At 37.9% G+C, this 25,560-nt stretch overlaps 1 protein-coding gene across 4 annotated transcripts in view; it reads left to right on the plus strand.

Annotated features, from left to right (window-relative positions):
• Nucleotides 1-25,494, plus strand: part of RAD17 (RAD17 checkpoint clamp loader component) — a 37,933-nt gene extending 12,439 nt beyond the window's left edge. For 3 of the 4 annotated variants that reach the window (XM_030322455.2, XM_030322464.1, XM_030322475.1), the window contains 8 exons: nt 9,118-9,229; nt 12,240-12,425; nt 14,318-14,403; nt 14,523-14,669; nt 16,162-16,311; nt 18,328-18,448; nt 22,688-22,745; nt 24,828-25,494. In XM_030322455.2, coding sequence (XP_030178315.1) covers nt 9,118-9,229; nt 12,240-12,425; nt 14,318-14,403; nt 14,523-14,669; nt 16,162-16,311; nt 18,328-18,448; nt 22,688-22,745; nt 24,828-25,098 — 1,131 coding nt within the window. In that variant the 3' untranslated portion in view covers nt 25,099-25,494. The remainder of the gene's footprint in view (nt 1-9,117; nt 9,230-12,239; nt 12,426-14,317; nt 14,404-14,522; nt 14,670-16,161; nt 16,312-18,327; nt 18,449-22,687; nt 22,746-24,827) is intronic. The other variant, XM_030322480.1, reaches the window with a different exon arrangement.
• The last annotated feature ends 66 nt before the right edge of the window (nt 25,495-25,560 follow it).

Here is a 25,560-nt window from a genome sequence, read left to right on the forward strand (position 1 = left end):
CGTCTTAACCATTTTTAAGTGTACAGTTCAGTAGTATTAGATATATTAACGCTGTGGTGAAATGGCTGTTGTCATTTTTTTTTTAAATTACAATTCTGTTTTTATTTGTGGAGTCACAGTTACATTTTTTTATTGTGTATACAGTTGCAATGTTAACTTGAATTATTCAATTCATTAAAAGTGAGAGTTTCAGAACCAAAGAATTTCTGTGATTTAATGTTTTTCAATGACAAATAATGATGTTTTAACTGTAATTATAGTTCTATATTATTTGTATACCTTATCAAATAAAAACAGATGGGGTTTCATAGGAGCCAGTACCATGGTAGTTATTATTTAAATGGTAAATTGTTTTTTCCTTTTTAAAAAAAAAAATTTTTTTTTAATGTTATTTATTTTTGAGACAGAGAGAGACAGAGCATGAATGGGGGAGGGTCAGAGAGAGAGGGTGACACAGAATCTGAAACAGGCTCCAGGCTCTGAGTTGTCAGCACAGAGCCCGACGCGGGGCTTGAACTCACGGACTGCAAGATCATGACCTGAGCCGAAGTCGGACACTTAACCGACTGAGCCACCCAGGCACCCCTGTTTTTTCCTTTAAGGTACCGAATCAGTCAAATTAGTTTCATCAGCCAAACGATTGGTCTAGTGTGTAAAACTAAAGTTCAAATTTGTCCTTTGACCTTATTGATGAATTAATCATCAGTTGATTTTTTGACCTTTGAAGTTGACATTTGTAGTTCTGTGTGGTCTTAAAATCTCTATTTCTGGCACAATCCAGTGATTAAAATATTATGAAATCCTTGGGTACAGAACATTCAGCTCTTTTGAGCTATTATATTAAGAAGAAAATGTAAAATGTTAATAATATAATACCTGTTAATTTAGTGGTATGATTAGTAGACTTTAAGGTATTATTTAATGTTAACATTACTATCACTGCCATTATAAAAATAGTATGTATTAACTATTCCCAAACTTTATTACCATGCTTGTATGTATACAAACTATTTTAAACAGATTTATATTTCTTCCCTGTGGTTTTTATGGCTTTTAAACCAAAACCAGTGTTATTGACCAAAAGGACAATCTAAAATATTTGAAACTATTGATTTGGCAGAATGAGCTTTGTTGGTGTGCAAATAAATATAAATGGAAAAAGAAAAACCTCCAGAAAAAAATTGGTGTAGACTTTTTTTTCTGTAAAATAAACTAACTTTCTGATGAGTTTGGGAACAAAAAATCAAATAAATCATTGGTTCCATATAAGAAAAGCTTCTTAAACTGGTTTGTACATCTGTAAGGCAAGAGGAATTAACCTTTGCTTAGCCCCTGATCTGTGACATAAATTACTCTGAGTTATTTGTCTATGGAATTTTTCTTTTCTTTCTTTTTTTTGTCAAGGAAGTGATGTTTATTTTTTTAATTTATTATTTTGTTTTAAATTTACATCCAAAGTAGTTAGCATATAGTGCAACAATGATTTCAGGAGTAGATTCCTTAATGCCCCTTACCCATTTAGCCCATCCCCCCTCCCACAACCCCTCCAGCAACCCTCAGTTTGTTCTCCGTATTTATGAGTCTCTTCTGTTTTGTCCCCCTCCCTGTTTTTATATTATTTTTGTTTCCCTTCCCTTATGTTCATCTGTTTTGTCTCTAAAAGTCCTCATGTGAGTGAAGTCATATGATATTTGTCTTTCTCTAATTTCGCTTAGCATAATACCCTAAGTTCCATCCACGTAGTTGCAAATGGCAAGATTTCATTCTTTTTGATTGCCGAGTAATACTCCATTGTGTATATATTTCACATCTTCTTTATCCATTTATCCATCGATGGACATTTGGGCTCTTTCCATACTTTGGCTATTGTGGATAATGCTGCTACAAACATGGGGGTGCATGTGTCGCTTCGAAACAGTACACCTGTATCTCTTGGATAAATGCCTACTAGTGCAATTGCTGGGTCTTAGGGTAGTTCTATTTTTAGTTTTTTGAGAAACCTCCATGCTGTTTTCCAGAGTGGCTGCACCAGCTTGCATTCCCATGTTGTCATTTTTAATGCATCATTTTTTCTATCTTTGACATCAACATTATGTTAAAATAAATTGATGGAACTTCTCCCAGCAGCATGGTTCTAGGGGGAGCCTACTACTACAAATCAACTAGATCTTAAATGAAACATAATACATTTTTTTGCACCACTTGGATCATAGAAACTGAGGGAAATCTTCAAGAGAGAGGTTGCTTTGAGGATCAAACAAAAAAATGTATGTATGAAAAGCACTTAACTGAATAAGTAAAAACTATTAATAGTGAAAAATTATAGGCAGACTCCAATAATAGAGGGAGCAGTTATTATGATGAGGTGTCATGTCATTAATTAGTGTTTTGAGAATATTTAGTGATATGGGAAAATACGAATTAATGTATTTTAACTTAATGTCAAGTTAAAAATAATAAGGTGCAAGGGGTACCTGGGTGGCTCAGTCAGTTAAGTGTCTGACTTTGGCTCAGGTCGTGATCTCACGGTTCATGGATTCGAGCCCCACATCAGGGTCTGTGCTGACAGCTCACAGCCTGTAGCCTCTTTTGGATTCTGTGTGTGTCTCTTTCTCTCTGCCCCTCCCCTGCTCATACTCTGTTTCTCTCAAAAGTAAACATTAAAATAATAATAACAATAATAAGGTACAAAGTTATAATGCTAACAATAGAAATTATATATTTAGGGGCACCTGGGTGGTTCAGTTGGTTAAGCGTCCAACTTTGGCTCAGGTCATGATCTCACGGTCCATGAGTTCGAGCCCCCCATCGGGCTCTGTGCTGACAGCTCAGAGCCTGGAGCCTGCTTCAGATTCTGTGTCTCCCTCTCTTTCTGCCCCTAACCACTCATGTTCTGTCTCTCTGTCTTAAAAATAAAATAAAGCATTTTAAAAAAATGAAAAAAAAATTACATCTTCAGCTCTTAATATGCATCAGGCACTAAGCAAAGTATTGTTATATACCTGACCTTATTAAACCTCATCACAACTGTACAAAATTGGTACATAATCCCCATTTTATGGATGAAGAGACAGCTTTTGGGGGGAAATGACTTGCATAATATCTCATAACTATTAAGTATCAGATAGGTTTGAAGTTTTGTTCTCACTCCAGTTCACTGTGCTAAAACAAAATAATTTTCAATAACAGCAGAATGCATGTTATACTTACACCCATACATACTAGAAGAAACGACATAAAAATGCTGAGTGTGGTTAGTTCTGGATGGTAGGATTACTTGTGTTTTTTTATGTCTTTTTGAAAATAAATCTACATTCTCTACTAGGAGCATAACTACAAATTATTATTTTTAAATACTTTATTTACTAAACATCAAGAACTAATAAAAATAGTCAACATATAGCACCTTACCACATTGACTCAAAAAAATTTTTAAGACTAAATCTTAAGGGGTACCTAGGTAGTTTAGTTGGTTAAGCATCCTACTTTGGCTCAGATCATGATCTCATGGTTTGTGAGTTCGAGCCCCACATCGGGCTCTGTGCTGACACCTCAGAGCCTGGAGCCTGCTTTTGGATTCTGTCTCTCCCTCTCTCTCTCTCTCTCTCCCCCTCCCCTGCTTGCACTCTGACTTTCTCTCTCTCAAAAATAAACATTAACAAAAAAAAAGACCAAATCATTAAATTGCAAATGGCATTCACTTTAATAAGTTGTGTTGGAATAGTAAAAAATATACCATGGGGGCGCCTAGGTGCCTCAGTTGGTTAAGCGTCCAGCTCTTGGTTTGGGCTCAGGTCGTGATCTCACAGTTTGTGAATTTGGCCCTCGCATGGAGCTCTGTGCTGACAGTGTGGAGCCTGCTTGGGATTGTGTCTCTCCTTCTGTCTCCACTCCTCCCCCGTTTACTCATTCTCTCTCTCAAAAATAAATAAACTTTTTAAAAAAGAGAGAGAGATGGGGCACCTGGGTGGCTCAGTCGGTTAGCGTCTGACTTTGACTCAGGTCAGGATCTTTTTTTTTTTTTAATTTTTTTTTTTTTTTTAATTTTTTTTTTTCAACGTTTATTTATTTTTGGGACAGAGAGAGACAGAGCATGAACGGGCGAGGGGCAGAGAGAGAGGGAGACACAGAATCGGAAACAGGCTCCAGGCTCTGAGCCATCAGCCCAGAGTCTGACGCGGGGCTCGAACTCACGGACCGCGAGATCGTGACCTGGCTGAAGTCGGACGCTTAACCGACTGCGCCACCCAGGCGCCCCGACTCAGGTCAGGATCTTGCAGTTTGTGAGTTTGAGCCCCATGTCAGGCTCTGTGCTGACAGCTCAGAGCCTGGAGCCCGTTTTAGATTCTGTGTCTCCCTCTCTCTGCCCCTTCCCCGCTCATGCTCTGTCTGTCAAAAATGAAGAAACGTTAAAAAATTTAAAAAAAAAGATAACATGACTTTTTTGTTGTGTAGTTAACATGTTGTAATTTAAATAGTTGACCTGCAAGAATGTTAGAACTAGTATACTTGGGGCACCTGGGTGGCCCAGTTGGTTAAGTGTCTGACTTTGGCTCATGTCATGATCTCATAGCTCATGAATTTGAGCCCCACATCAGGTTCTGTGCTAACAGCTCAGAGCCTGGAGCCTTATTCAGATTCTGTGTTTCCTTCTCTCTCTGCCCTTCTCCCACTCGTGTTCTGTCTCTACCTCTTAAATATAAATAAAAAATTTTTTAAAAATTTCATTGTATTTAAGATTTTTAAGTTTAGTTTTTATTTTTTTAAGTTTACTCATTTATTTTTGAGACAGTGAGTGAGCACAAGTGAGTGGGGGAGAGACAGAGAGGAAGAGAGATACTCCCAAGCAGGCTCCCTGCTCAGGGTACAATCTCACAAATCTGTGACATTATGACCTGAGACAAAGTCAAGAGAGTTGGACTCTTGACCGACTGAGCCACCTAGGTGCCTCAAGATTTTTTAAGTTATCTCTACACCCATTGTGGGGCTCGAACTTACAACCCCGAGATCAAGAGTCTCATGCTCTACTGACTGAGTCAACCAGGTGCACCTAAAACTAGTATACATTGAGTTTATTGTTGATAACATTACATCACAGGAGCAATAACCAGCACACTTCAAATCCTTCAAACTTTTATAAAATCAATTGTTAGGATGCTGTCTGGAGTCTCCAAAGATGATAATGATGTTATAGGAAGATTAAGAGTTTAATCTCTGGCATTCTGCACCTCAGTTAATTAAATTAAGAAAGAGTGTTGACATCTTTTTTATTAAATAATGTTTTATTTTTATTTTAGAGGGCTCGAGCAGGGGAGAGGCCCAGAGGGAAAGAAAGACTCCCAAATCCCAAGCAGGCTCCATGACCAGTGCTGAGCCTGACGTGGGCCTTGATCCCAGAACTCTGGGATCATGACCTGAGCTGAAATCAAGAGTCAGATGCTCAACCGACTAAGCCACCCAGGTGCCCCTAGTTATAAGAAAGAATGTTGAATATCTTAGGTTTTTTTTTTTTTTTAAGTTTAAATAGATGTTTCTCTGTTTTTATAAGAAAAAAGGTCTTTAGTCTTTTCTTTATTATTAAGTATGTAAAAGTGTGATCACACATTTCAACCACAGTTGTATATGCAGAGTAATTAACATCCATGGTATTTCCTTCAACTACCAAGGATCATGATTTTAAATTACATTTCCTTTTTGGCAACTAATCCATACTAGAATTTTTCAAAAAGAAATACTCTTAAAATAATTTTAAATAAAATAAACGTATTCACAATAAAAATGAAGTTAATCTGGAAGAGAAATTCACAGGCATGAGCAAGAAAATTTTATAAAGGAATAATGAAGAGAGACTTGCTCTGTAGGTATTGGAGCATAATATAAAATTATACATATCATACCTGCATAATATTGGCACAGTAATAGACAAAAAAGAATAAAATGAGAAGAAACACAGAAATAGATCAGTATGTGTAAATGGCAATTTTCTGTATAAGAAAGTAATATTTTACGTTACTGGAGAAAGAGGAGACTATTAAAATTAAGTAGTACTTGCACAATTGGATATCCATATGGAAAGACATAAGGTTGCATCTTTATACTATGCACAAAAATAATTTTTAGGTAGACTGAAGTTCTGGGGTGCCTGGGTGGCTCAGTTGGTTGAGTGCCTGACTCTTGATTTTGGCTCAGGTCATAATCCCAAGGTTGTGGAATGGAACCCCCCACATGGGGCTCTGGATTGAGTGTGGAGCCTACTTCAGATTCTCCCTCCCCCTCCCTCTCCCTTCCTTTCTCCTCCTCTCCTCCTCTCCTCCTCTCCTCCTCTCTCCCCCTCTCTCCCTCCCCTGCATGTGCATCCCTCTCTCCCCTGCATCTCTCTCTCTCTCTAAAATAAAAGAAAAAGAAAAAATACTGACTTTGGTTTGGAGAAAAGTATTCCTAAGCAAGAAACAGAAGTCCTAAAAACACTGGATTTACTTCAAAAAGCTTAGGAGAGGGGCTCCTGAGTGGCTCAATTGATTAAGCATCAGACTTCGGCTCCGGTCATGATCTCATGGTCCGTGAGTTCGAGCCCCGTGTCGGGCTCTGTTCTGACAGCTCAGAGCCTGGAGCCTGCTTCAGATTCTGTGTCTCCCTCTCTCTCTCTGCGCCTCCCCTGCTCATGCTCTGTCTCTCTCAAAAATAAACATTAAAAAAAAAAAGCACTTAGGAGATGACAGAAGGCATGATAAGCTAAGTTAAAATACAAGCCTTGGAATGGAAGAAAATATTTGCAATTTATGTAACAGATAAAGCATTAACACCTGAATATAGTATGTATTATATATGTAACATATGTACATATAATGCAATATATATTGTATGAATATATAAAATTATATATATATATATATATATATATGCCTCCAAAAAAAGTTAAGAACAGAAGCCAATACTCAGAGTACTACAGATAGCTAATAAACATGAGAGGTGTTTAGCCCTACTAGTAATCAAAGAAATTAATATTTAAATATATTTTTAAATGTTTATTAATTTATTTTGAGAGAGAAAGCATGAGTGTGGGAGGAGCAGAGAGAAAGAGGAAGAGAGACAATCCCAAGCAGACCCCACACTCTGCGCAGAGCCTGACACAGGATTTGATTCCACAGTTGTGAGATCATGACTTGAGCCAAAATCAAAATTAAGGGGCACCTAGGTGGCTCAGTCAGCTGAGTGTCTGACTTCAGGTCAGGTCATGACCTCATGGTTTGTGGGTTTGAGCCCCACGTTGGGCTCACTGCTGTTACCCTATCAGTATAGAGCCCACTTTGGATCCTCTGTTCCCCTCTCTTACCCTCCCCCGCTTATGCTTTCTCTCAAAAAATAAAACATTTAAAAAATTTTAAAAATCAAAATCAAGAGTCGGATGCTTAACCAACTGAGCCACCCAGGTGCCCCAAAGAAATTCATATTTAAACCAGATACCATTTTTCATGTATCAGTTTGCAAAACATTTAAGAAATCAACAAAAAGGATTGCCAAAGAAGGAGAAAATAGGCACTCTCATATACCATTGGTAGAAAAAATAAAATTGGTAACTGTTAGACTTTCGAAGGCACTCTCCTTTTTTTTTTTTTTTTTTAACGTGTATTTATTTTTGAGACAGAGAGAGACAGAGCATGAACGGGGGGAGGATCAGAGAGAGAGGGACTGACATAGAATCTGAAACAGGCTCCAGGCTCTGAGCTGTCAGCACACAGCCTGATGCGGAGTGCAAGATCATGACCTAAGCTGAAGTCCGATGCTTAACCGACTGAGTCACCCAGGCGCCCCAAAGGCACTCTCCTTTTACAGAAATATTTGTGCTGCTGACAAAGATAAATTTGTGGTGAAAAATGGGAAACAATGTAATGTCCCTTCATTGGGGAAACTGGTAAATTATAATATACTCATAATGTTTTTTTAAAGTGAAATACAGTTAAAGGTGCTATTATAGATCGCAGAGAATGGTATTAAGTAAAAAGTCATGTCATAGAATAATACATGTAGGGGCACCTGGGTGATTCAGTCAGTTCAGTATCTGACTCGTGATTTTGGCTCAGGTCATGATCACACGGTTGTGGGATCGAGCCCTTTGTCAGGCGTGGAACCTGCTTAGATTCTCACTCTCCTTCTGCCCCTCTCCTGCACTTGGGCACTCTCTCTCTCAAAGATAATAATAATAATAATAATACATGTAATATGACCCTACTTGTATTTAAAAGTTAACTATGTTGGGGTACCTGGGTTGCTCAGTCATACAAAGCGTACAACTTTTGATTTTGGCTCAGGTCATGATCTCATGGTTCATGGGATTGAGCCCCGCATTGGGTGCCATACTGCATGGAGCCTACTTGGGATTCTCTCTCTCCCTCTCTCTCATTGCCCCTCCCCTGCATGAGCTCGTTGCTCGCTCTCTGTCAAAAAAACAAAAACTTTAAAAAGTTAACTATGTCTATACATACTTTTAGGTTCTCTATGTACTTAGAGATATTTTTACACAGAAAGTAGTCTGGAAAAATACTCACTAGAATATTAACAATTGTGACAAAGTTTAGGATATGGGGAGACTAACCTAGAACAGTAAATTTTTCATAAAGACTTCTGAAACAGCTTTGATTAATAAAAATATATTCAAAGACAATAGGAAAGTACTATTTTTTGTGTTTTAATCAGTTTTTACAAAATCTGAAATGGGTGATATATAAGCTGTCACATGAATTCGACTTAAGTCTTGTTATCAGTAAACCATTAGGGTTTCTTAAGGTGAGAAGGAAAGAGAAATTTTTCTGGTCTTATACTTGGCCTGACAAGGGAGTGATATTTGTATATATGTATGTACATATAGTTGGAGAGAATCTCAAAATACAATCTAGCCCAAATAAACAAGTAAAATTATTTTATACTCTTGAAAATTTACCTTAATCTATGATAAGTCATTGACCTTCCTGAGCAGACTGGTGTTTAACAAGGAAGCTTTTTAGCCTCCAGCTTTGAAAGATTCTAATTTATTTTCATTTAGTTTAGAGAATAGGCGGCGGGGCGGGGGGGGGGTTGTTTTAGAAAAGAGTTTTTTAAATTGTAATTTTTTCATTTTAGAATGGAAGAAATATTACTGTCCCTGACAAAACTTCCCTAGAGTTGCTCTGTCAAGGATGTTCTGGTGATATCAGAAGTGCAATAAACAGCCTCCAGTTTTCTTCTTCAAAAGGTAACTATGAAAGATAAATTCTTACAGTATTATATTAGGTGACTTACTCTTAATTGTTCATGAGATGAAATCAAACTAAGTATATTTTAATAACTGATACATATCTATCTCCATCTATTTTTTTTGAGATTGTTTCATAAAATCATGTATGTACATGTGCATACAATAAACACACCCCTGTGAATATGTCATTGTATGTATCCATATACCTGAGACAAAACCTGATTTATTTATGTGGTTTACTACTTTACTTTTTGGTTTTTTTTGTTTTGCTTTAATTTTAATGTTTATTTTTGAGAGCAAAAGACAGTGTGAGCCAGGGAGGGGCAGAGAGAGAGGGAGACATAGAATCCGAAGCAGGCTCTAGGCTCTGAGCTGTCAGCACAGAGCCTGACACAGGGCTTGAACTCACAAACTGCAAAATCATGACCTGAGCTGAAGTTGGACGCTCAACTGACTGAGCCACCCATTAACTTTAAAGTTAATTTGGATGAGACTTCCTTGTTCTGCCATTTACCAGTGACTTAGTCTTGCAAATGACAATCATTTTGCGCATGCATATTCTTACCTTTTATATGAGAACCTCTCTTACAGAGTTGTGTGAAGAATAAGTGAGGTCGCACTTGTAGAGTGTTTATTCCAGTGCTTGATACATATTAAGGGATCAGTAAATGGTCAGCTGTTAATGAATTTAATAATGTTGTGCTGATCACAAAAGTAATCAATTGCTTTTGATTTTTAAATTACTTAAAAAAAATTTTTTTTTAATGTTTATTTTTAAGAGAGAAAGAGCATGCACATAAGCAGGAGAGGGCTGAGAGAGGGAGACACAGAATCTGGACTAGGCTCCAGGCTCTGAGCTGTCAGCACAGAGCCCTATGTGGGGCTCGAACCCACAAACCATGAAATCATGACCTGAGCCAAAGTTGGATGCCTAACTGACCAAGCCACCCAGACGCCCTTACTTTTGATTTTTAATTTATGTAAGATACATTTAATAAATTGATTTACTTCATTTTAAAAATGGTGCATAATCATGCTACATTAAAAGAGATAGCACATAGGGGCACCTGGTTGGCTCATTCTGTTCAGCATCTGACTCTTGAGTTTTGCTTAGGTCATGATCTCAAGGTTTGGTTCATGAGTTTGAGCCCTTTGTCAGGCTGTGCGGAGCCTGCTTTGGATTCTCTCTCCCTCTCTCTCTCTTTGCCCCTCCCCGGCTCAGTCTAAAGAAAAAAAAAGATAATACATGATTTATTGTGCATGGTCTTTCATCAGAAAACATTTAATAAGTCACCACATTGAGGAATTGACCTTGAAAATTTAAAAGGCATCTTTGGAGCTCTCAATCCACCTGAAATCCTAGTATCTACCTACAAGTGTAGCCTGTTCATTAGTTTACATCTGTTTTTCTTTTCTTTTTAATTTCTTTTTTCAATGTTTTATTTATTTTTGAGAGTGAGAGTTGGAGCAGGGGAGGGACAGAGAGAGAGGGGAACAGAAGATCTGAAGCAGGCTCTTTGCTGACAGCGGCAAGCCTAATGCAGGGCTCGAACTCACAAACTGAGATCGTGACCTGAGCCGATGTCACTCAACCGACTCAAACAACTGAGCCACCGAGGCACCCCTACATCTTTGTTTTTCAAAATAACGATAGAGAAAAGTAAATGGGCAGCCTAATACAACTGAAAGTAGAATTCTGCTTATTCCTGTAGAAATGTAAATGGTGCTTAGGTTCACTTAGGTTCACTTAGGAATTACAGGTTGGGAAGGTTGAGGTAGGCCAGTTTGAGATCCTGACTACCATTTATACCATTATTGTTCTGAGCTCAGAAGTTTTAAAGGAAAGAAAATAATATTTTTTGAATGGGTCAGGAACTGTATGAGCAATCATATATTTTTTACATTTAATTTTTGACCAGCCTAATGAGATAGACAATAATAAATCAATTCCAGATCCTATGTTTTTTCTGCTCTTCCAGGCTACTTTTTTTTTTTTTAAGTTTATTTATTTCTTTTGAGAGTGAGTGCACTGGTTGTGGGGTGCGGCAGAGAGAGAGGGAGAGAGAGAATCCAAGCAGGCTCTGTGCTGACAGGCTCTGAGCTGATGCAAGGCTGTCTCACCACCGTGAAATCTTGACTTGAGCTGATATCAAGAGTTGGATGCTTAACTAACTGAGCCACCTACACACCCCTCAGGCTACTTTTCTTAAGTGATGCATTCTGAGTTTTGAACAGATTTACCAATTAAATTTCAACACAGGCATATTCGTAAATTGAAGACTGCCCAAATCAGTGTTAAGCATCCACTGCAGAACCATACTGCCTGGTTTCAAATCACTTACCAGATGATGACCTCGAGCTAGTAACTTAAACTCTTTATATGTCCTATCTTTTTTTTTCTTTTTTAACATTTATTTATTTTTGAGAGACCGAGCAAGACAGAGCATGAGCAGGGGAGGGACAGAGAGAGGGAGACACAGAATCCGAAGCAGGCTCCAAGCTCCGAGCTGTCATCACAGAGCCCGACGTGGGGCTAGAACTCATGGACCACAAGATCATGACCTGAGCTGAGGTCGGAGGCTTAACTGACTGAGCCACCCAGGCGCCCCTATATGTCCTATCTTCAATGCTTATAATAGTAGTTCTCCCCTAATCTCAAGTGTTTTGAGGATTAAATTGGTTAGTACATATCATGAACCAAGAATAGGACCTTGCACAGGCAGTACTGTGAGAAATCAAGATGATAGGCCTGTATTAGTGTCATTTCAATGTGTGAAAATTTGAAATTTTTGTCATGAGATACTTTCAGATGACATTTTATTTCATTTTAATAGTTTAGTAACCCAAAGAGGACTGTTACTTAGTTCACAGATTTTACATTATTGTGTATTAGAAAAGTATATTTTAATTAGAATATTTAGTGTAAGTGTACCTAAAATGTTCTCAGTTTTGTTTTTCATATTTTAATTTGATTTCCAATATTGTCTCTTGGGTGTATATTATTTAGGAGAAAACAGTTTTTGGCCAAGGAAAAAAGGAACATCTTCATTAAAATCAGATGCTGCGCTGTCAAAATCAAAACGAAGAAAAAAAACAGATAGGGTTTTTGAAAACCAGGAGGTCCAAGCTATTGGTGGCAAAGATGTTTCACTCTTTCTCTTCAGAGCTTTGGGGAAAATACTATACTGTAAAAGTAAGAAAATCTTAAGTTTTATTAAAAATCTGTTAGGTATTCATCCTACAACGGAAATAAAATACCAGTTTTTGAAAATGTCATGTATTTGGCAGTTAGGGCCAGGTCTGACACTGTTTGGCAAGGCCTAAGACACAGTAGGTAAATGTATTTAGGTACAGTATTTTTGGACTGTGGATGGGATTAAATGTAAAAACTACTGTCTGTAAATCTTTAAAATTATAGTTTTCTGAAGGTAAACTATGTATCAGTTCCTCTAGAATTTTAGTGGCACATGTTGGTAGCCCAACACCGGAACCCTAGACAAGTTTTCAGGTAGCGTCAGGCTTCTTTGGATCTCCTTACATTTCTCTTCACTAGCTGCTCTCTCCACAACCAGAGATGTTCCATCGCCTTTTCTGTATTTGATGCCTGCTTCCCCTCCGACCCTCCATCTGCATCACCCATCACCCAGCTCCCAAATTGCCTCTCTTCTCAATAAAATCCCAAACTTCTATTTCTTATGTAGAAAATATCACTTCTTAGCTGATCCTGAAGGAAGAGAATTAGGATTGGTTGCTGAGGGGGTGGGATCTGACCTGCTTTTATGTAGATTAAAGTAATTCATACAAAATTTTGAGGGAAACTGTTGCCATAGTTTATAAATTTTTTTTTAATGTTTATTTTTGAGAGAGAGATAGAGTACAAGCAGGGGCGGGGCAGAGAGAGGGAGACACAGAATCTGAAGCAGGCTCCAGGCTCTGACCTTTCAGCCCAGAGCTCGACGCGGGGCTCGAACTCATGAACCATGAGATCATGACCTGAGCCAGAGTCGGACCCTCAACTGACTGAGACACCCAGGTGCCCCTGCCATAGTTTATAATAGTTTTATATGTTATACCACAAAGTAAATAATCATAATGGACTATTGAAAAAAGTCCTTTGTGTACAATGGCTTCAATTTTCTCTCAGATGTTCAAATCTCGTGTAAATTAACTGCTTCAGTGGGTCACAAGTAGTATGTGAACAGACATTCATTTAAGCTTTGTGTTTATCATGCCTGTTATTATCTGAGATTTTTTTCTGGTTGCCAAAAGCCCAGTTGTTTTAAACCACTGTTTTTATCTTTCTATAACACTGAGTGCCTCTTATACCTGTTTTCCATCTTCTTACCTCCTTGCCTCTTTCTCTTCTGTTGTCTTTCTGTATTTCTGCTTCATTCTCTCCTCACTCCAGGCATCCTTCTTGTTTTAGGCTATTACCTCTCGGTTTCTTCTTTCCAGGTGGTTGAAAATTTGAGATTTCTAAATGAAAAATTTCATGCCACCTGAAGATGAACCTGGCATCACTTAGGTGGAAATGAAGACACCCTCTGTCCTTGGATCCTCTTACCTCTGAACCTCAGTGGCTATTCCCACTGATACTTTCCCTTCTACACTTTCTTTTCCTTCTCAACATTCATTTGCAGCTTCCTGCATCAGGGAACAGGGTCTGTGTTCTCTTGTGCAGAAAGCAACCTCATCCTACATCGTAAATAAAATAGTAAAGATCTCTATATTGAGAATGAGGATCAAAAGAAAGCAACTCAGAACTGAAAAGGTGAAATGCAGAGTGCTTTGAGAACTGGAATATTTTAATACTAGAAAAGCCATAATCCAGGCATCAGAATTCTAATTTGAGTTCTTAAGAATAGTGATAGTGAGGCTACTAACTATATACCTATAGTAGCAAGGCGCTGTAGTAGTGAGGCAACTTACATAGGTCTCCAGTTGCTTTGTTTTTATTTTTAATATCTTATTTAGTATGTTTGGTATTATGTGCCTAAAGTATTGGAAAAAATCTTCAAATGAGTGGTTCTGTATAACTTTAAGGTGATGTTATTTTTAGTAATTCCAGAATTTTTTTTTTTATAGGAGCATCTTTAACAGAATTAGATTCCCCTCGGTTGCCTTCACATTTATCAGAGTATGAACGGGATACCTTACTTGTTCAACCTGAGGTAAAGTCTTTAATAACATATACTGCTTTTTCCAGGATATATATTAGTTACATTTATGGAAATGTCCGTTTAACCACAGAATTTTCACCAAAATAATATGTGTATGCTTCTTTTTATAGGAAGTAGTAGAAATGTCACATATGCCAGGAGAGTTATTTAATTTATATCTTCACCAAAACTACTTAGATTTCTTCGTGGAAGTAGATGATGTTATGAGAGCCAGTGAATTTCTGAGTTTTGCAGATATCCTCAGCGGTGACTGGAATGTAAGACCATTTGACTTAACCATTTTTGTTTATGAGTGTTTCCTCCAAATGGAGAAAGTTTGCTTTTATTCCTCATTATTGGACATCTTATGTAACTTCTTAATAACAATGATAAAATTATTTAATCCAACTCAGTGTTTCTAATGACACCGGTTAATCTGATTTTTTTGGTGATAATATAACACTAATTTTTTCTGAAGTTATTTTCTGATTATAAAACTAATATATTCAGAAATTTTGACAACCATGGAAAAGTAGATAGGGAAGAAGTGTGTTTTTTATACTTTCTTTTACTTTTTTAAACAATTTTTTTCATAACTTTCAAATTATTCACTATAAAATTTATATTTTTTCTTAACATTTTAACACAGCTCTGATCAATGTAATAGCCACTAGCCACATATGGCTATTTACATTAGGTTAAATTTAACTTAATTTAAAATTCAGTTCCTCAGTCACACTGGCCACATTTCCAGCATTCCATAGCTGCATGTGGCTAGTACCACTGTGTTAAACAGCTAGATACAAAATGTTTTTGTTACAGAAAGTTCTTTTGGACAACATTGTTTTAATATGTTAATATTTCTGTTATAAATTTGAAATAGTATTAATAATTAAAATTGGAAAAGATACAGTGAAAAACATGTATGATATGGTTTCTGTATTTAGAGTTTCATTATTCAGCAGTTGTGTTTGCTTAATTTTTCTTATATTTTTTATTTTAAAATTTTCTAACCTATAGACTAATGGAAGAATAGTATGATGAATGCCTATATACCCTTAGCTTTTGTTCACCAGTTTTTCACATTTTGCTACATTTGCTTAATCTCTATGTGTTTATACACTTGTTTTGGCCCAATAATTGGAAAGTAATTGCAAACATCATGTCACTTAATACTTATCCATGTGTAAGGACCTTGCCCTATTATAACCATAATGGCATTTATCACACTTAAGAAAACTAACATTGGGGTCCCTGGGTGGCTCAGTTGGTTGAGCATCTGACTTCAGCTCAGGTCATGTTCTTACAGTTCGTGAATTTGAGCCCCGCATCAGGCTCTGTGCTCACAAGCAGTTCAGAGTCTGGAGCCTGCTTCAGATTCTGTATGTCCCTCTCCCTCTCCCCACCTCTGCTCATGCTCTGTCTCCCCCAAATAAATAAATATTTAAAAAAATTAAAAAAAAGAAAACTAACATTAATTCAGTAACATATTGTCATTATTTCAATTTCCCCAGTTGTCTCAATGTATTTTAAGTTATTTTCAACACCCATATCCAAGATCCATAGTTCACACATAGTGGTTGATTTTTATGTCTCAGTTGAATTTCATTTAGGTAATTTTGTAGCTTATTATTTTCAGGGTTGTGGTAATGTTGGAATAAGTGAACATTAAATAAATATGGTTGGTGGTTTTTTGGCATCAGCAAGATGAATAGCGCTACTTTATAAATCTCTCATTTTCATTATTTTACATTTTGTCTCCTTTTTTAGATGCGCTCCTTACTCAGGCAATATACTACATCCATAGCTACGAGGGGTGTCATGCATTCCAATACAGCACGAGGATTTGCTCATTGCCAAGGAGGAGGATCAGGTTTTCGACCCTTGCACAAGCCTCAGTGGTTTTTCATAAGTAAAAAGGTAAAAAAAAAAAAAAAAAAAAAGAATTGTGTACTTTTAGTAGGTAAACTTTATGGCATGTGAATTATATCCTAATGAAGCTGTTACTTTTTTTTTTTTTTAGTTTTGAAAAAATATCTTATTAGTAGTAAAAAAATAGTTGTTAATTCCCACAATTTTCTTCAAATTACATTAAGACATAAAAAGGACACTCTTCTTGAATACCCAGTCATTATTTTTAAGGAAAAAAAGCACTCAAATTTTGAAAGCTTATATTTTATTTATTAGTTGACTAGTAGTGAATTCAAAGTATCATTATAATTATTTTTTAATTTTAATTGAAAATAGGGGCATCTGGCTGACTCGTTTTGAAGAGCATGAGACTCTTCATCTCAGAATTGTGAGTTCAAGCCCCACATTGAGTCTAGAGATTATAGAAAGAAAGAAAGAAAGAAAGAAAGAAAGAAAGAAAGAAAGAAAGAAAGAAAGAAGAAAAAGAAAAAAAAGAGAAAAGAAAAGAAAGAAAAGAAAGAAAAGAAAGCAATCCTGGGATTGCTTCTAACCATCTGGACAGATTATTTTACCTAATGTACACTTCATTTCCACAGCTTTAAATGCATTGGATTGAATTAGAAGGTAAAAATAGGCGGTCCCACGAGTTGAATACTACACACAGAGATTTTTTTTCATGAATTTCCAGTCTTTAAAAATGAGTATAATAATTAAAACTCAGATATGGATTTCTGGCTCAGAATGTCTGGACTCTTCTGAAATAAATGCAAAGTAAGGCAGCACTGGCCTATATTTTTACATGGCAACAATCTGGCCGAGCCAAATAGCATCTCCCCCTTGAAGATGGGAGTGATGGGTACCTTCCCCAGCTGCTTCACTGCACTGATTTATATACCTGCCTGTCTCCTAGAGCATCTGAATTTGTGACACGGAACTGCATCATCTCTAAGATATCTTCCAGTTCTTTTTAAAAAAATGTTTTTTTAATGTTTATTTATTTTTGAGACAGAGGGAGACTGAGCGAGAGTCGGGGAGGGGCAGAGAGAGAGGGAGACACAGAATCTGAAACAGGCTCCAGGCTCTGAGTTGTCAGCACAGAGCCCGATGTGCGGCTCGCACCCACGAACCATGAGATCATGCCCTGAGCCGAAGTCAGATGCTTAACCGACTGCGCCACCCAGGTGCCCCAGTTCTTAAATCATATGGCGAGGGGCGCCTGGGTGGCGCAGTCGGTTAAGCGTCCGACTTCAGCCAGGTCACGATCTCGCGGTCCGGGAGTTCGAGCCCCGCGTCGGACTCTGGGCTGATGGCTCAGAGCCTGGAGCCTGTTTCCGATTCTGTGTCTCCCTCTCTCTCTGTCCCTCCCCCGTTCATGCTCTGTCTCTCTCTGTCCCAAAAATAAATAAACGTTGAAAAAAAAAATTAAAAAAAAAAAAAAAAAATCATATGGCGAAATAGGAGCCTGTAATTCAATTACCTAAGACATTTTTTCCAAAGATTTCTTGGGGAATTTCATGACTTGTAACGAATTTGTATCCCTTATTGACTTGCTCTGCTATTTATAGCACTTATATTAATTTTGCCTTATAGTTACATATGAATTGTTTGTAAAACCATAAGCTCTTTGAAGGCAGATTGTACTTGTCTCCTTATCAGCCTAGCATTGTACCCGTGTTAACTAAAGAATATTAATTCTTTAATTGAGAACAGTATCCTCACATAATTTGTGATGTATGCTCATAAACAGAATTCCTTTGATTTTTAAGGTTTATTTTCTTTCTACCTTAAGTCTCTTAAAAAATTCTTGTTGCTGTTATGTCAAATATGAAATAGTTCTATAGGTAAAATGCTTTATTAGATAAGGCTAGAACAATTATAAAAAACTAATTAGGTAAACTCTTAAAAGTATGTTTGTGGTATGTGTAAACACACTTGGTGATACGGTAAACTTCATTTGTCTAGGAATACATCTCCATTTTTTTTAATTTTATTTTTCATTTCATGTTCTCCCCCACTTCTATACAGTATCGGGAAAACTGCCTGGCAGCAAAAGCTCTTTTTTCTGACTTCTGCTTACCAGCTTTATGCCTCCAAACTCAGCTGTTGCCATACCTTGCTTTGCTAACCATTCCAATGAGAAATCCAGGTAATAACATGGATTTTTGTTTAATCCAAGAAGTAATGTTTTGTTTTGTTAATTTGAGAGAGAGAGAGAGAGAGAGAGAGAGAGCGAGCAAGCGTGAGTGGGGCAAAGGGGGAGAAAGAGAGACATATTAAATTTTTTTTTTTTTAATGTTTATTTACTTTTGAGACAATGCGAGAGACAGAGTGCAAGCAGGGGAGGGGCAGACAGAGGGAGACACAGAATCCGAAGTGGGCTCCAGCCTCTGAGCTGTCAGCACAGAGCCTGACGTGGGGCTCGAACTCACGAACCGTGAGATCATGACCTGAGCCGAAGTTGGATGCCTAGCCGACTGAGCCACTCACATGCCCCAAAAGAGAGATAATCTTAAGCAGGCTCCATGCTCAGTATGGAGCCCCACATGGGACTTGATCCCATGACCCTGGTATCATGACCTGAGCCGACATCAAGTTGGACGCTCAACCAACTGAGCCACCCAGGCGTCCCCAAAAGTAGTGTTTTATAACCTTATCTTTTTAAAGTCAACTCATTGCTACAATCTAGTGAGACTAAATTTTTTTTCCATTATTTTTTTTTTTTTAATTTTTTTTTAACGTTTATTTATTTTTGAGACAGAGAGAGACAGAGCATGAATGGGGGAGGGGCAGAGAGAGAGGGGGACACAGAATCTGAAACAGGCTCCAGGCCCTGAGCCATCAGCCCAGAGCCCGACGCGGGGCTCGAACTCACGGACCGCGAGATCGTGACCTGGCTGAAGTCGGACGCTCAACCGACTGCGCCACCCAGGCGCCCCTTTTTTCCATTATTTTTTGATCCAAAATTAACACATTTCAGATTTGGAAAGGAAGAAAGAATTCAAATAGTAGAATTTAATAAAAAGAAAAACTAATAACCACAGGTAATTTCTTTTGAAAGATTGGTGTAAGTTCTTCCTGACGTTTTTCTGTGCCTATGCAAATATTAGGCATATGCTTTAATTGGCATATATCACTTACCATGGATAGCACTCCATATGTTATAAATTAGTATTCAGTCAGCTCCGCAGACTGGGAAGTCCAAAATCAAGATACAAGCAGATGGTGAAGGCCTCCTCCCTAGCTTATAGATGGTCATCTTCTCGTATTCTCACATGGCAAAGAGCAGAGCAAGAGAGAGGTCTCTGTGATGTTCTTTTTGTAAATGTCAGAAATCCAGGATCATTTTATACTTTCTCTGCCCTAGTACTAGAATCAGGAATTCCAAGGAGCCCTGGTTCCTCTTAGTGGAAATGGTATTTAGAATTTAGGATCTGGGAGCACCTGGCTGGCTCAATAGGTAGAGCGTGTGACTCTTGATCTATGGGTTTTGAGTTGAATCCCATGCTGGGCGTAGAGCCTACTTAAAAAAAATTTAGAATCTGGCACTAGGTATGATCATTGGTATTGGAGTATCATTGTGTCTATTCTTTTTCAATGGAACAAAGCTAGGAGATTGTGTGTGTATTTGTGTGTGTGTGTGTGTGTGTGTGTGTAAGTGTGTAAATTCTTCCTGACGTTTTTCTGTGCATGTATGTGTGTACCATGAGTTCACGCCAGTACATTCATTTTCAGCCTAACACTACAGAGTTTATTTTAACCTTTCCCAATTCAGTAACTGATACTGGTTTAGACAGCTTACATTGAAATTATCTGGAAAATCATTTATCCACTAGTTAAAAATTCAGATTATAGGATCACAATTCATTTTTCCATATGAAAATGCTGTTTTTTAAAAAATCCTGATTCTGTTCTGGAGTGTGTCTTTAAAAAGGTAAATATTGGGGCGCCTGGGTGGCTCAGTCAGTTGAATGTCCAACTTTGGCTCAGGTCATGATCTTGCAGTTCATGAGTTCAAGCCCCACGTCAGGCTCTGTGCTGACAGCTGAGCCTGGAGCCTGCTTCAGAATCTGTTTCCCTCTCTCTCTGCCCCTCCCCTGCTCGCATGTGCACTCTCTCTCAAAAATAAATAAACATTAATAAATAAATAAATATTTATGAGCCCTCATAGTGTTGCATTTACAAACATTGAAAGGTGTATAAAATTCATTCAAAAATAAGATGTTCTGGGGGTTCTTGGCTGCTCAGGTGGTAGAGCATGCAACTCTTGATTTTGGGGTCATGAGTTCAAGCCCCAAGATGGACATGGAGCCTACTTTAAAAGTAATTTTTTTTGGATTTTTGTTTTTATCATCTTTTTCCCCATTTACTGTGTCATTTTAGAAGTTATTTCTTTATATTTTTTCTGCTCCTATCTCTGTCTTTTATTCTGGTCCTCCATTAGTGTTGGTGTGCTTAAAGATATCCCACTTTCTTCTGCCAACCTTGGTCATTTGTTTTCACTTCATTTTCTCTGATTGTGCAATCTTTATCAGTCTCTGTTCAAGTTGATTCTTTTGCCAGTTCAAATCTACTATTGAACCCCTGTAGTGAGTCACTGTTCTGGGTGAGCGCTCAAGTGGGGGTAGTCTCTGATCATCTTGGCTGAGCCCCTCCTAGCGTGGACCCTCCTGGCCCTATGAATGAGCTTGGGTGAGGGCCAGTGGCAGTTAGAGGAGGAGGCAGTATTCTCGGCCTGCTGTGCCACTAGGATAGAGCTTCCATGCCAAGGGTTGGAGAAAGGGAGTCCCGAATTCTAGGCTGGCCACAGGAGGGAGGAAGTCCTATGAGTTCTTAGCCGTACCTGACCTGGAGTGAAGTCTCTCTAAAGCTGAGGAAGTGAAGGGGTGGGTCCTGGTTCAAATGCCACACTCTTGCTGTTAGATTTTCCTGAAAAAAATGTTTCTTCACAGCATAAAATTTATCATCTTAAACCATTTTTAAGTATATAGTTTACTAGTGTTAAGCTTATTCACCTTGTACAACCAATCTCTAGAACTTTGTCATTTTGCAGAACTGAAACTACACACATTAAATGCTAACTACCTCCTACTCCCTGTCCACCACCTACCTTTTCTCTCTGAATTTTATTTTTAATTTTTTAATGTTTGTTTATTTTTGAGAGAGAGAGAGACAGAGCATGAGCAGGGGAGAGGCAGAGAGAAAGGGACACACAGAATCTGAAGTAGGCTCCAGGCTCTGAGCTGTTGGCACAGAGCCCGACGCAGGGCTTGATTTCATGAACCATGAGATCATGACCTGAGCCAAAGTCAGATGCTGAACGCACTGAGCCACCCAGGCGCCCCTGTGTCTGAATTTGACTACTCTAGGTACCTCACATAAGTGGACTCATGCAGTATTTGTCCTTTTGTTACTGTCTTGTTTTACCTAGCATGTCATCAAAGTTTTTATTATAGCATGTATCAGCATTTCCTTTTTAAGGCTGAAGAATATCACATTGTATATACCACATTCTGTTTATCCATTCATCTGTGGATGGACACCTTAAGTTGCTTCCACCTTTTAGCTATTGTGAACAATGCTGCTGTTAACATGATATACAAATTACTCTTTAAGACTCTGCTGTCGGTTCTTTTGGGTGTATACCCAGAAGCGGACTTGCTAGATCATGTAGTAATTCATGTAGCATTTATACCATTTTACATTTCCACCAACAATGCCCAAGGGTTTCAGTTTCCATACATCTTTACCAAACCTTTTTTTTTTTTAATTTTTTTATAACAGACATCCTAAAAGATATGAAATGGATCCCATGGTTTTGATTTGAATTTTCCAAAAGATTCATGATTTTTTTTTTTTTTCAGCGTTTTTATTTATTTTTGGGACAGAGAGAGACAGAGCATGAACGGGGGAGGGGCAGAGAGAGAGGGAGACACAGAATCGGAAACAGGCTCCAGGCTCTGAGCCATCAGTCCAGAGCCCGACGCGGGGCTCGAACTCACGGACTGCGAGACCGTGACCTGGCTGAAGTCGGACGCTTAACCGACTGCGCCACCCAGGTGCCCCCAAAAGATTCATGATTTTGAGCTTTCTCCTTCCTTCCTTCCTTCCTTCCTTCCTTCCTTCCTTCCTTCCTTCCTTCCTTCCACGCAAGGGGGAGGGGTACAGGGAGAGGAAGAGAATCTTAAGCAGGCTCCAAGCCTGGCATGGAGCCCAATGCAGGGCTCTATCTCATAATCTTGAGATCATAACCTGAGTGGAAATCAAAAGTTAGACATTCAATCAACTGAGCCACCCAGGTGCCCTAAGTATCCCTTGCTTGTTGGCCATTTACATATCTCCTTCAGAGAAATGTCTATTTAAAGCTTTTTTAAAATCTCTGTTTCAGCTCAAATTTCTTTTATCCAAGATATTGGAAAGCTTCCTCTGAAGCGACACTTTGGAAGGTAAGCTGTTTTAATTTTCAAAGAACTGTTACTGAAATGTCCACTGAATGTTATCTACTTATTCAGTATACAACCAATAAAAATTTATCTGTAATCTTCCAGTTAACAAATCTTACGTATTTGGAAACCTCTTTTAACCTTTCCTCCCAAGATGTTCTTAGTTTATTTTTTTTCCTAATATTTTTAAAAAATATTTATTTTTGAGAGAGAGAGTTGGGGCGGGGAGAGACAGAGGATCCGAAGTGTGTTCTACACTGACAGCAGCAAGCCTGATGCAGAGCTTGAACTCACAAACTGTGAGATCATGACCTGAGCTGAAGTTGGGCAACTGACCGAGCCACTCCAGTGCTCGTTAGCCTATGTTTAAAGCCTGCAGGAACCAGGAACTACCACAAAAGCACTGTCTTTTTTAAACTTCCTTATTTTAAAAGATTCAGACAAATAAAACCTAGATGTAGAGAGGTAAATCTGTATATGTGCTATTCATTTTATTGCAAAATGACTGCTGGGCTGATATCAGTGATTAACACAACACCTATATTTCATTTCTTCTTAGCTTATCTGTAAGATCAAATTATGTATTCAGGCATTTAATTATTTATTAATGTTTTATTTTACTTTTTATCTTACTTTAGAGAGAGCACAGATGGGGAAGAGGGCAGAGAGAGAGAATCCTAAGCAGGCCCCACTCTCAACTTCAGAGCCTGATGCAGGGCTCAGTCCCACGACCCTGGGATCATGACCTGAGCCAAAATCAAGAGTCAGATGCCCAACCGACTGAGCCATCCAGGCACCCCTGTACCTAGGCATTTTTTAAAGGTTTAAAAGGGCTTTTTAACTGCTCTTATTGGTTCAACTACTTGATCTATCTTGGGAGACAGGATTTGTCAGTGCTGCTTACTACAGTGACTAGTACTTTATCTTTCATTCATTATGACCATATTTAACCTTATCATTGATTCATGTTGACAATATTAAATATGAATATTTAGCTTGACATTTAATATTAATATTTAATAGTTCTCTAGTTTCCTGTAATCCAACCTACACCTTATTTTTGTACATTTAGCTAATTTCCAACTTTATCACAGCTTTTCTTATAGCTTAAATCATTGCTGTTCCTAGGTCATGTAGTAATTCTGTTTTGGATTTTTTAAGGAGCTTCCTTACCATTTTCCACAGCAGTTACACCATTTTACATTTCCACTAGCAATGCTCAGGAGTTTCAGTTTCCACATATCTTTGCCAAGTCTTTTTTTTTTTTTTTCTACTTTTTTATAACAGACATCCTAAAGGATGTGAAATGGCATCAAATGTTATTTACATAGGATGTATTCCTAGAAATGAAGTTGCTGGATCAATGGTCATACACTTTTTTGAAGCCTTTGCTCTATATTGCCAGATTGCTCCTAAGAATATTTTGCTAATTTTATGTCCCCTTACAGTGTATAAGCATATTCTTTTCTCCTAACTCTTGACACTTCTGGGTTTTTATTACTTCCTTGGGGCACCTGGCTGGCTCAGTTGGAAGAGCATGCAACTCTTAATCATGAGATTGTGTGTTTGAGCCCCATGTTAGATGTAAAGATTACTTAAATAAATAAAAGATAGGTAGGTAGGTAGGGAGGTAGGTAGATAGATATAGATAGATAGATAGATAGATAGATAGATAGATAGATAGTCAGTCTTGGCCTGTCTTAAAGATTATAGTACTAGTTCATTATTTTAATTTCATTTTTTAAAATTATTGATTAGGTCGAACAATTTGTTTACTTACCATTTGTACTTTTTTTATGTAAGTCGTGTTTTATACCCATTTTCTATTCTGTATTTTCTTTTTAATTTGTAAGCACTCTTTACAAGTTTTTGTATTATAAGTTGTAATGATTTATTCACATTTTGTCATTTACCTTTGTATTTTTGTTTATATCATTAAATAAGCTAAAGGGCCTGGCTAAACAGTGAGCACAGTGAAAGTAGATGAAAAACTAGAGATGGCTTCATAATCATCACACACATGGTGTAATTTAAAGGCATCCCCTTATTTGGTTATTATTGATGCCTGCATTATGAATCTGGCAGGTTGAAAATGGAAGCCCTGACGGACAGGGAGCATGGAATGATAGACCCTGACAGTGGAGATGAAGCCCCGCTTCCTGGAAGGCAGCCTGCAGAGGAAGCTCTGGGTGAACCCACTCAAACCACTGAAACTGAAACTGAAACATGCTGTCTTCCTTTGAGTCAGAATAGTGGGAGTGAACTGCCTGCCAGCCAGCCTCAGTCCTTTTCAGCGCAGGGAGACCTGGAAGATGAAGAGATGATCATAGAAGACTATGAGAGCGATGGGACATAGAAACCAGCCTGCCAATCATATTGCTACTTGGCAGATTCATTTTCCTTTTATTCAGTGGTACCTGAACAGAGATAATAAACTTTTCAAGTGAATGACAGTTCAATTCTTCACCCTCGTAGTATTTCAGCACAAGAAACTGACTTCTCTGTCATTTTGAAGTAAACAGAAGATCAAGCTTCAAATAATACCTTAATTTTGTTTTCTCTAGTATTTATTGAGTCTTGTGAGTGGTGCTGGGAGTAGGTCAGTGTGTATGAAGTGTGTTTGAACATTATGCCAAATATCAAACAATGTGAAGGAATGATTCTGAATATTAAAACTTGATGGGGCTGTAAATACAAATTATAAAAGTTTAGTATGCAATGATGAGTGTAAATAAACTTTGTGCCTTATCCACAGTTTCTCTATGGTCTCTAACTTCTCAAATACCATTTTTATGTGCTGTACACTGGACTATTTTAG

This window comes from Lynx canadensis, chromosome A1, assembly GCF_007474595.2.
Source record: "Lynx canadensis isolate LIC74 chromosome A1, mLynCan4.pri.v2, whole genome shotgun sequence".
In the NCBI taxonomy this organism is placed as follows: Eukaryota; Metazoa; Chordata; class Mammalia; order Carnivora; family Felidae; genus Lynx; species Lynx canadensis.